Source organism: Triturus cristatus, chromosome 7, assembly GCF_964204655.1.
Source record: "Triturus cristatus chromosome 7, aTriCri1.1, whole genome shotgun sequence".
NCBI lineage: Eukaryota > Metazoa > Chordata > Amphibia > Caudata > Salamandridae > Triturus > Triturus cristatus.
The window spans coordinates 1,079,378,093-1,079,391,334 of NC_140590.1; the positions used below are offsets into that span (position 1 = coordinate 1,079,378,093).

The window sequence follows — 13,242 nt, forward strand, 5'->3', positions numbered from 1 at the left end:
TGTTCTGCTGTTAATTCCAGGAAACCCACATTTAAACATGTGCTCTATAACGAACTGCCAGAAATATAACTCAAAAAATAGAGAGCAAGTGAGTTAGAAGATGTTTTAGTTGATGTAAAATATAATTTGAAGAAAACTCTGTCTAACGTTACAGCTGAGTGATTGAAGTGTTGCAAAGATGAATAGTCAGTGAATGACAGATTAACAACGAGGGGATCCCTCATGCATCAGCAATCGAGTTAAACTCCCCAAGAAGAGCCAATTTTACACTCCACTACCTACACAGGTTCTAGTATCAATCACATGAGTCCATTGTCATCAAGAATACAAGCAGGGGACCTATCACGATGGACATCTCAGGCATGGCACAGAGAAGAGTGCCTTTGTAATGTGTAAAGTTAAGAGCTAGTGCTTTATATTACCATAACAGCAAGAGCCCAACATTGCTTACTTTTTCTGAGTTGCACTAGCTGAAAATATTACACTAACTCAGAGAATGATTGGGTTAATTGAATTCAATTTACACCCTTCCAGGCACATAAAACATGTGCTGGTTCTGCACTGTACCAGAAAAGCCCATCGACATACAATCACTGGTGTCTTGCTTTACTTGTATAGGAGTGTCATGGCAAAACAAAGAACAGACAAAGCCAATGGGGTGCCTTTTAAAGAGGGTGGGCTCCTACTGGCTTTGCCAGTGCTTGTTGTTGCCTTTGGCGCACAGTAGCAAGTACCAATTCTCAAACCGTATCTTAAAGCTTTGATTTCTTACATTTGCTGCCAGAAAGAAGCCAATATATCTATGGAGTTTATGTCTAATTTCTATTCATAGAATCCAGTATTTCATTATACTAATAACATGGTTTTTGCCCTCTGCAATGTCACAGTATATGCAAGAATATTAGTCTAATAGGATATTTGCTTCACATAAATGATTTTATTGGACCTCATTTACTTTCACAGTTGTGGAATAAATTTATATAGACATTTTTATGTCATGCCAATCAAAATAAATAAACGTTCCAAAAAAATCCCATTTCATTACCATGCTACAAGATGAGTAACTTGAGAAATCACCGCTTACAGCTTCATCGATTCCATGTTGCAGTCGCTTTTACAGAGCATTGCTGGCCTCCTGACAGAATCGCCTACTCCCAATCACAGATAGTAAGGGGCAGATTTACAGTCGACACTGTTGCACCGCCGTACCGTCACTTTTTGTGATGCAGCGGTGGCATAAACAATGCGCCACATTGTGGCCCATTTACAACGTGATGCATCTAAGGAGATGCGCCATGTTGTAAAGCCCTGCGTCACATTATACCTGCATCAGGTATAATGTATGCAGGGTGGGCGTTCCCACGCAGGAAGGCCTCGTGAAAGTGAGGCTGTGAAAGCTACAAGATTTCACTGCGCCAATTCTAGGATACCACTGCGTCAAAACCTTACGCTTGCTTGAAGCAGGCAAAAGGAGTGACGCAGTACAATAGGTATAGGCCTCAACATGCATTGCTGGAGTTGCGTCGTGCTTGCGACACAACTTTAGGTGTAGGCCTCAACATGCATTGCTGGGGTTGCGTCGTGCTGGTGACACGACTCCAGCAATGCGTGACTTTTGGGCCAACAGATGCGTCAGAATTTCTGACGAATCTGCCAATCCTTGCGCCATAGTGCGCCGTATGGTAAATCCGGTGCATCCATGGTAGTGCAAGGTATCGCAGGCTGGCGCAGAGAAACTGACTCATCTCTACAGATGGGTCAGTTTCTTGTAAATCTGACCTTAGTTTGCACCCATTTTCACACACACCTTGGGCATCTTCTTCCCTACAGTCTGTACATCCATTAGCCAAACAACATATATAATACAGGAGGCTGACCAGCCACCATCCACAAATACTTCTCGTCCTGGTACCCTCGGTGATCAAACAGTGAGCAAGTCATCTGCACTATCATGTGTGTGCTACTCCCATCTCTTAGTGTCTAACCATATTCATTCAATTTGGTCTACAGACCCCCAACCCATCAAGAACATCAACGCAGAAATCTCATCCCTCACCAACTCCACCTCCATTTCAGTCAAGGTGCCTCAGAGACTACCACACTTCCTTATGGCCAAGGTTACAAAAGACTCCCTTGATACACTTCTTAACACTTACAATAGTAAATTTACACTTATCTCGTTGATTTTTGTCACAGGAGATGTGTAGGTCATAATTTCAAGAGACAGTTCAGTGGCATACAACCCATCAAATGTCAACACTCTTCTTGACATATATAAGGCAGCGCTGACAATTCATTTACACAGAGACAGGAGAAGTAATGGAGATGGGCCAATTTCTAAAAAAGGCCTTACCCAAAACAAAGCAACTTGCTTTGCTTGTTCAGCCCTCATCATATCCACCAAAGGTACCTTTCACAGAACTAGCATGAATGTGGCAACTAACACAAGCAAGATATTCTTAGATAAGTAAGCCAGTAAGCACTGCAGTAATTCACTACCAGCTCCCATCCTCCATCGGTTAATGTCGATTACTTATCAGTTAGCCCTCACGTCAAAGGTTGACATCATTTCTTCACCAACAAGACCGACAAAATCAAGTCATGCACAATAGCATAATTATTATATCAAAGCTACCTCACAATCCCCACTACACAACACCCAAGTGAACAGGCTTCAACTTCTTCTTACAAATGAATCTCACCGACCTCCTGAACATACTTAAGTCCACCACACATTAAGTCGACATACTACTGTCATCCATCATTAAAGCTCTTGAAGGAGATTCCCTCACATCCCTCCTCAATGTTCCCAATTCCTTCATTCCCTGATGCTCTAAAACTTGTCAAATATGTTCCTGCTGAAGAAATTAACCTTGAACTCAGATGGTCAACTTCCACTCCAAATCCCATCTATCTTTTATAATGAAAATGACAGAGAAAACAGGCTCTTAACAACTCCTGGAACAGATCAACAAAAAGAACAGACTTCTACAATTCAACAAACTCAGCTTCAGATCACACAGCAGCATGGAGACAGCCACTCCTTCAGTTAACAATACTTTCCCATAGGTAGTAACAAAAACTTCAGTGCCGTATGATCTTGCTAGACCTTTCTACCGTTTTTGAAACAGTCAATCAATCATGATTTACACCTCAGAAAAACTCCTCGACTTAACTTACATAGTCCTCCATAGACTTTTTGCCTCTCCAGCTACCAATAATTTGTACAGATAAGAACTGTAAGATGCCAGGAACTTCCTGTCTCTGCAGTCTCTTCCATGGTTCCACGTTCTTTCTCTTCGTTTTCTGTCTCTACAATATTTTGAATCCTCCCTCACCGAAAATATTAAGATCCATCACAATGCCGGATACACTCAACTCTTCCTTAAAGTCCCTCTAATCAACAACACACCACCTACCGCAAGTTAATCAAAACATGGATGTCAAATACCTACCTTAAACTCACCCCAACAAACATGCAGTGCCTCTGGTTTACTAATCTCTAAGCAAGGATTGGATATACAACATGAACCTACATGGCTTAAACCCCCACCCATCCTTCCCAAATGGCAGACTCTGCAAAATGACCTGTTTTCCCCGTCAACACAGACTTTGCTAATAAAGAAAACGTCACAGAAAAACCGAGAGGGTTTAGAATCAGTTCTACCTCCTGGAGAAGATCCAACAATGTCACTACTGTTGCTCAGATTGGAATGGGAATACTAAATCTACTCCCTCCCCCCAAAGTTCAGTATTTTCTCTGCTTTTGTTTGTGTTAAGAGTGGGGATGGTAAATGTGACCCCACCAAAGTCTAACACTTTCCCTACTGTTGCTTAGGTTGAAGTTAGAATTGTAAAACTATCTCCTTTAAAGTCCGATCCTTACCCTACAATTGCTTAGGTTGATTTGTTAATATATATATTTTTTAACTATTTATGAAGATAAACGATTTGTAATTTTTATTTGTATTTTAACTTTGTGGGTTTTGTATTGCTTTATATTTTTATTAAATGTGATAAATGTTTTTGTTAAACATAGTTATTTTAATTGTAATACTTTATAAGTATATCTAAACATTTTTTATTTGTTTTACAATAATAATTAAAATATTTGTTATTTTAATGTTAAATTGTTATTGTTTTAATTTTTTACATAAATTGCATATGCAGTATTAATTATACAAGATAAGGAGGTATATAATACTCTGTCAGTATTGCACACAACTACCTTAGTTTATTCATGCAGCGTGATACAACAACCCATGTGAAGGGGCATGCGGGTAACTGCCTTTGTCATGCTAGCATTGATAATGACGTAAGAAAGATATATCTGTGAGAATGGCGTTGCTATGGGAGCCCACATTTGAAAAGTAATGACAGAACAGCGAGAACACTCTAACATAAATTCAATATTTTTGTTGATGATATTTATAACACAATATTACTCTATTGCAATATTTTTTACCTCTATATTTTATGTTACTCTCAAAAGAGCAATACAAACATTCTGCATTAAAAAAGCCATCCGTGTGGTTACCAAAGTGCTATCCAAATGACTAAAACAACCTACTATGCAAAAAGTCTTGGAGGAAGAAAATCAAACAATGTAGCTTGTTAAAACTGAAAAGAGTACTAACAGCTACCGCCAAATGCTACAAACTCCTTCTCAACTTCTTCATAGCTATGGTTAACTAAATACCCTTGGATATTTAGAACTACCAGAGTGTGTTCCCATTTTTCTCAATCAACCAGTGATAATACGCAACTGGCTGGTTACATTCATACCAAGCACGCTCTTCATTGCAAGTTATCAGAGCAAAAGAAAGAACCAGGCTAGCAGCTTGCCAGCCGATCCCTTTTCATCACTTTTCACTCACAGCAACAGTGTACAACTTGGCAGCAGATAAAACAGTGCTGCTGATCGTCCCCTTCAATAAAGCAAAGTCTGACCACAATAACAACAATGATAGCAGACTGAAAGAATACCAATTACTACTCTCCTTCTCCAACCTACTGCTCCCAAGCGAGATCACCTGAGGACAGACTACAACTTTGTATCTTCCTGGAGAATCACATCATATTTCATGACCACCGGCCAGGACTCAGACCTGGCAGCAGCGTTGAGATGCCACTAGGTTGACTTAAAGAAACACGTCTTGTCATCTCTGATTACCGATCAGTCAGAAGTCAATGTCTTGCTCGCCTTCTTCTCTGAATAAGATACAGCTGACCAAGAGATCTAATTGCAAACATGATCTGGAATCACAAAAACAGAAATGCAGTGCATCTGGTCTTTCCTAGCAGACCTAAGTCAACCAGTTAGAATCATCACCACTACTTCAGCAACCAAGATCACCATAGGCAGAGCCCTACACAAATCTATCTTATTGGCTTGCTAGGCAACATCCACAAATAGCCTTCAGATCATTTGATTGCACACCACAAGAGAGAATTCCAAATGTTTGTTGATGAGAATCAGATTAATATCCAACGTGAGACAATTCCATGGGGCCAAACAAGATCACCAGATGTCTAAAGCACAGCATCTACTTTGGATTGAATGAAAACTGTGAAGGTCTGTATGGACGTCTGACCAGGATAATAGATCAAACAGCAGAGACTTCATTTCTGTTCAGCTGTCTGGCTGAAGAAGCTTCTCACAGGCTGTGTACACGTGTACAGGGTGAAACATTGTTGTGCTAGTTTGATTCAGTTAGATCTTTAACCCTTTCGCTGCGGCGGGAATTCCGCTGCAGCGCTTGGGGGGGTTTGGGGGCAGCGCGGTGGCGCGGTGCTCATGACGGAGCCACTCCGTCATGAGCCACAGTTGAGCTGTGCTCATGACGGAGTGGTTCCGTCATGACTCCGCCCACTGCGCTAATCGCCCACACAGGCGGGGAATTAGCGCCGCGTGGGCGGCGCGGCCGCCAACGGCCGCAGCATGACGGAACCACTCCGTCATGAGCACACGGCGACCGTGGCTCATGACGGAGTGGTTCCGTCATGAGTGGAGAAGGGGTTTATTCAGAATATCAATGCAGCAGTCAAAAACAGCTTCCACTTCAGGCTGCTCTCAGCGTTTGTCCATTACTACAGACAAGCTACATGACTTAAATCACTAGAGCACCTGCGCTGTCACACAAACTATTGTACGTTAGTCTTCACCGCTGCACCAAGGAAAGACATAGTCGGACCTTAGGCTAGAGCTTCCAATTGGAGAGTTGATGTCTGAGCCAGAGGAAACCAGATCACACATCATTGAGCTCAACTGGCTTCCAATGGAATGAAGGATAAAGTTACCAAGCCTTCAGTGGTAAAGGCACAAATTTCCTCTGGGATGTGGCATTCACCTGCGCCCACTGCTTCCCTTCCAGACACCACAATGCATGACTAATCAATCAGTCCAAATTGAAAAGGAAGCAGCGCTGTGGGAACAATATAAGAATACAGATGACAGCATTTTGAAACTCAATTGACCCTCCATTTAAATGATTTGCCGGGTTTGTAGCCCTAAAAATGGGAAAACCTTTTACAGTTAAGTACATCTATCCAGGATAACCACACAAGGATAAACAAGACCCCGACTTACTCTTAGATCACCCTGTGAAACCCCTCGGAAGGAAGAGTGATATGAGCTCTCTAGTCTCCGCTGCATGTAAACGACCCGATCCACTAATATGTAGTACTATGATGTAGCCCATGGCCACATGTCAGTGTGGCACACCATATCTAAACAGTAAAATGAATAAATGTGTATGCTGTTGTATTTGTAAACCCTAGGGAATAGGTACAGTGTTAAAAACGAACAAGGCCTTGGTATATTGCTATGCTTTTGCAAACTATATTTTATATAAATGACCTGTATCTGATACACAGAGTAATCGATAAAATAAATGAGATTTTGACAGTGAATTTCCTTCCAGTACAGCGTTCCAGTGCCCACTTCAGTGCCAAGCCCTCCGGTGCCAATTCTAATCTTAACAAAAACTATCTATCAGTTATTCTCTTAAGTTCACAGTATATCAATTCCTGTTGTTCTGTCTCCTTTCCAGATAAACAAGAGGAAGCATGACCAAGAGTCCAACTCGACGAACTGCGTCTTCATGGTCAACAAGCCCTACGCGATCACCTGCTCCGTTGTGGCCTTCTATATTCCATTCTTCCTCATGGTGCTGGCCTACTACCGCATTTACATCACCGCTCGGGAGCACGCGCTGCAGATCGGCATGCTCCAGCGGGCTGGTGCCCCCGCTGACCACCGGCACCACCTGTCGGACCAGCACAACACCCACCGCATGAAGACTGAAACCAAAGCTGCCAAGACCCTGTGCATTATCATGGGCTGCTTCTGCCTGTGCTGGGCTCCCTTCTTCGTCACCAATGTTGTGGACCCCTTCGTAAACTACAGTGTGCCCGAGCAGCTGTGGACCGCCTTCCTGTGGCTGGGCTACATCAACTCGGGATTGAACCCTTTCCTCTATGCCTTCTTGAACAAATCCTTCAGACGTGCCTTTCTGATCATCTTGTGCTGTGGGGACGAGCGGTACAGGAGGCCTTCCATCCTGGGCCAGACAGTGCCGTGTTCCACGACCACCATCAACGGGTCCACACATGTGCTGAGGTAAGTCACATCGGAGAGGCAGTCGATGGCGGGGCATGATGAGGTCTCTCGTTAGGAGGTCCAGGTGGGCATGCTGCTTGGCAAGCGGATAAAGAGGTGCTGTAAGTCAATGGGGGTTGCTTACAATGTTAAGTACTTCATTAGAGAGACATCAACAGGTTGAGTGTTTGGCATGTAAATATATCGCTTTGGTTTGTTTATTTATGAACATATGTTATAATTACATGCAGGTGGGTGCATTTCATTACTGTCACCACCAGTATTTCTAAATACTGGTAATTTAAATGTATTGCTTTAACTGCATCTATTTAAAACTGTTATCCTTAACACTAATATACTCACCTTAAAGGAGCCATCCAGCATAGAGAAGAAAGTTCTGTTAGCCCAGCCCTGAATCACTAACAATCACTAACAATTGGAATTCCAGATTGTCGCTTGTTTGATTATGCCAACTTGGGTTCTGATAACTATTGTGACATCATTCAATGGACCAGTGCTTAATGTGTATAAGAATGAGTAGTTGTGACCAAGTCTCTGCTTAGAAGCCTGAGGACATTGCAAATCAAAGTCTTAAAAGTGGATGCGCCCAATACCGAGAGTGCTTAGTCTTGAATCCGCCTCATGTCTCTTTGATCTACTACCAGACACTCCCTGCTTCCTTTTTTCATTCTTGCAGGTGCCTGCTTTCTTCTTTTTTGACTGCTTTTCTGCCTTTCTCTTCCTCCGTCTTTTCACTTTGTTTTTCCCTCTCTTGCGCTTGGTAAATGTCTGATGCAGAAAAATAAGTGCTGTTCCCTAAAAATGAAGAAGATGGGGGCCACCGGCAACCACCGGATAATTTTAAGCACTGGACTGGATGGCCCCTTCAAGGCACCCTTCTACTTAAACTCATCACTTCTTCACTAACCTCAGCCTCAAACTAGACCTTACCCTAATGCTAAACGTAACTTCGGAGCTAACCCTAAGTTTAACATTCATTCTAACAATAACAAATATTGATGTATGCTATTATTCATTACATTTAAAAAAGAATTACATTAAATGTAATGTAATTTACTTTCAAAATAATCCTCAGAAATGGTAATTAGCCTAATTAGATTTGTATGAATTAAAGAACATCAACTTAAAAGGGTTATTTAATCCTAACACATATAAAAGTTCAGGTATACTAACTATTCGAGTGTATTTTAAAAAAACAAATTCAGTGTTGCTTGTAATTGCTGTTATAACATCTCCTTTCATGGACCCAGTGATGCGCCAAGTGGGAGCAAGCACCTTACTTTTATCCTACCCAGCAATCCCCGTACAAAATGGAGACTATCCGCACTCCAAAGATCCTTTCAGAATTTTTCATGTTTATTTTGTTACACCGGCAGATATGCCCACGCCTTCCAACCTGTAACAGTGTTTCTTTAGGGATGAATTTTATCACATGATACAGTGTTTCGAGCAGGAAGCACCATTCAGAGTTGCGCGCCATTGATGTAAATTTGCACACTGACTGGTTTGTGAATATAAATGAAATTTGCAAGGCGACTATGTAATAACAGGTTGCATAGCAAACTGTACATTCACAATGGGCAGCAAAAGGATCTACTCAATGAATATTAACTAGGTAGGCCACAGCAAACCTCTTCACCGCAACCATCTTGCATGTACTGTCTTTCATCGGCCACCATTTAAACCACTGCTTATGGCCAGTCCTCTATTTGACCAGTCCACACATGACTGTGGAAAGATCCCATATAGACAGCTCTCTGGGAGATGAATCCAGGAGTTCCTGTAAGGGCAGAACACAGCAGCATGCATGCTTTGACCTCCTCCTTTTAATCCTTTGATGCCTATACTACAGAGATAACCCTACACACAGTTAAAGCTTTCCACACTGTGCTATACACAGAGGCACAGTATCCGCGAGGTACATATTGCAATATTTCAAGGGACCAGCAGGACTGCTGAGTTGCACCGTAAATTCAGATGCAGTGGCCCCCTATAGGAAACTCAAGGTCATCCAATAAGCCAACCACCTTCTCTTACAGTGTATCCCATATTGTAGGGCTTGATAATCACCAGCCCTCCAGGTTAGTCTCACCTCAAGTGAAGGCTTCATTAACAGAGGAGTTTGCCTGATTCACCACAGTCACTACCTTTGACTCTGAAACTCTGGCCTAAGTGAGTGTGTATCACCAAATTTGGAACTCCTTAACTTTCTCTGCTGTGATTTGACACACTTTTTAGGATGGCCAACTTTAAAGATGTCACAATCTGCACTGCTTTGTGTAGCTTGCTTCTGAAGTGTTTTTTTAGCATGTGTGGGCTGTCTGGAAGTACATAGGGGCACTTGTTCCGATCAGTGTTGAGCGTTATTGACCACATGTAACGCAGCTTTAGGACTGCCTTGGAGGCTCAAGACCAGACCCGGTGTAAGGGCCACAGCTAGCTTTTTGTGTGAAGATAGAACCAAGCAGGACATGCCTTCAAGCTTGTGTGCTACCAGTTTTCTTAAAGGCGTTAGAACGGATGGACTGGGAATGCCTAGGGCATTGAGGTGCACGAGCATGGTGTGAGACAGTGATTCCACCAGGCTACATGGAACATGGTCAGAAGGCACTCCACATTCCCTCAACAGTTAGCCATCAGCTTTGCTCATATCGTGATAAATAAAGGTGGCAAGGGGCTGTGCCAGGCATCCCCCACGTCTGTTGAAGTCTGCAGCAGTAACGGCAGAGATAGCTATGTAATCTGTAGGGATCCACCTAGCAATAACTTGAACTTCGATGACCTGCCTTGACGTTCAAGAGTTGCTTGATCAATCATTCAAAGTTTAATTCAGTGGAAGTGATGTATGAGTCACATGCAACAAACATACTTGACTATAACACACACAATAAGTATAAATGTCCAGCCAGCGGTATACATTGAAGAAACTAGAACTCTTTATTTGATCGATTCAACAATACTAGAAAAAAATACAAAATGACGGTGAGAATCTTGTATCTCTAACCATACCCTTTCAACAATATAATCATAGCACTAGGACACTATTCAATGGTTCGCATACGCCTTTTTGGTTTTTTTTGGAATGCTTTGCTGGTATACCATCAACAAGCTATAATGAACTAATGTCATCCCAAGAGAGTTGATCACCATGACTGATTCTGACACCGTACAGAGCACTGAAAGTTTTAACATGGGGTTCCATGGAGATGAAGCATCTGCTGTCGCCCAAAATCACAGAAGTGTTAGTTAGAATTTGGCAAAGCCGGAGCACCAAATCAGATGTGCTCATGCCTACCAAACGCGCAGTTCTGCCGCTCTAGTTAGAGTCATCGAAGGTGCCAGGTTTACACTAACAGAGCTTCCACTGGATTCCCCTGTGTAAACCTCTGACCTCACGGCCTGTCCACTATAGGGCAGTCGGGTCACAATGAGGGGCGTTCTACTCTATTGAGGGTGGGATGATCATCACTCATTGTTCATGTCCATGACCACCATATGATGCATAACTGACACAGGCAGAAGGGCTCCCTTGCACAGGGAGAAAACTTCCTGCGCATTATAGCCATGTGATTATTGTTCAGCGAAAACAAGCCCCATTTATGGGAGCCTCCTTACTCTAAGCAAAGAAGTTGATTTAAACATGTCACCCGCTTGGCTAACATGCAGTGCTGTGAATGGAGTCGCTGCAGCGAATGCTCCTTTCAGGACAGAGGCAGGCAATGATCTCAAATTAGGGTAGATGAACCTCCAGCAGGCTGGCGGAAGCTACGGCATCTATCACTCTAGAGGACCAGAGGCCCGTCCATTAGTGTCTAAATGATCCCCATAGTTTTGCAATTTGATGGTAAAATCAGTGAATTGATTTATACAATCGTGTTTTTATGCCACCCCAAGGCTTAATTTAGGACTTTTACAAAAAAAAGGCCAAATTCCAATTAAAGGATTGCTACATTTAATAAAGGTCTGTGCACCCCCCGTCCTTACATGTTAAGTCAAGATAATTTGATTCCCCACGCTCTGAGGTACGCCTCGGATTTGGGGTCTCCAGGATTAACTTTCCATGATCTACTTGCTGATCAAGGTCGAAATATTGTGGTGAGTAGTGTGCTTGATTAAGAGGCGAGCCTTTGGTTTCAGGATAAGAGACCTCATCCGGAAAATGTCTCCTTCCTTTGAAGCACCGGTCAAAGGACAAAAGTTCCATCTGTACTGTGCCACACTGAGGTGGCCTGTCCCTACGTTAGCATAAGGGGCTTCTTAATCCTAAGGACTTCATCGGAGCTATGTGCAATACTCTCACATGTCCAATGGTTATAAGCCATAGTGAGTCCCTCTGTCTGGTGGAAGGACCTAGGAGTCTCCATAACCCACTTAGAAGTCCTGACCTGCACAAGTGAAAGTTTGATAACTAGATCTCTCGGCGCCATGGATGAGTTCAATACATGGGATCAATTTGGCCCTCTGATTGCTGCATGTCTGTACAGTAGACCACTGTTTGTGGGTCCTTTAGTATTGCTTAGGGACACTTCCAGTATTCAGTATGGATCATGGTCGGGCCCCTTCGCACACCATGCGGGTGGAGACATAGGGGGAAAAGGGGCTCCTGCATTAAGCAAAAATTTTACTTAGTGTAACGAGGAAGACAACTTGCCCGGCACAGTTCCCACCTTTAGGGGACAGCTAAAGGGGCCGCTATGACTAGTGCAGCAGGTACAGGTGGCACCATGGTTCAAGGTTATGAGGGGGTTTCTGCACCCCAGTCATGATAGTCTGTTGCCACCTCACTTGGGTCTTTAGCGCACAGTACACCTCTATTAAACCTATGGAGTCAGCACAACCAAACTTTGTTCTTGTTGGTATAACAGCACTACCATCTGTCTGGCTTCATGCCACTTGATGCAGCTTCTGTGGCACCCTTGGGCGTGCTGCTTGTCTTCACTGTAGCAGTCAGTATGTTTGAGTATTTTAAGTACTTCATCACCTCAGATATTGCTATTACCCATAAACTAGGTAATAGTAACATCTGTTATTTGCAGACGTGCTGTTTTAAGCACTATAGGAAATAAATCTTTTTAGTAACAGCTGCTGGGTCACAGATACAGTTTTGGACATGGTCCCAGCCAATGACAGACATCTAGCATGCAGCTCAGCATCTCATTATCTAGGAAGTTCCTTATGACCCTGTAGAATGAGCTGGTAGGAATGTCCCAGGTATGGTGTGAAGTACAAGGGTATACCCTAAGATTAAGGCATTTATGCCATCATCAGCCACTGGCTGCACAGGATGAAAGCAACATCCACATTTCTGGTGGCAATTGATCAGGCCAGTTGCATATCTGAAGACTTTTTCCTCTACATAAGTGGTCCAGAGGATGGTTTGGATTAGATCCTCTTTGTGTATTTCTCACGTAAGCCAGGAATGAGAAAAACAACTCCGTATATGGAGCGGCCTTCAGCAATGCTCCTTATATGGAGTGTTCTTCTGCTGCTTTGAGTAGATTTCAATTTTTTGGATTCACTTTTTTTGAAAATTACCAATACTGAAAGTATTACAGATTGTATCTAGGCAGTGGCGTAAGAAGGAGGCACGGTAGATGGGAATTGGTCTGAGTTACATAGAA

General features: G+C 42.8%; 1 protein-coding gene across 3 annotated transcripts in view; it reads left to right on the top strand.

Moving 5' to 3' along the window:
- The window catches only part of HTR4 (5-hydroxytryptamine receptor 4), a 1,182,210-nt gene that overhangs the window by 702,005 nt on the left and 466,963 nt on the right, over positions 1-13,242 (top strand). For all 3 annotated transcript variants that reach the window (XM_085618193.1, XM_085618195.1, XM_085618194.1), the window contains exon 6: positions 7,053-7,621. In XM_085618193.1, the coding sequence (XP_085474319.1) occupies positions 7,053-7,621 (569 nt within the window). The remainder of the gene's footprint in view (positions 1-7,052; positions 7,622-13,242) is intronic.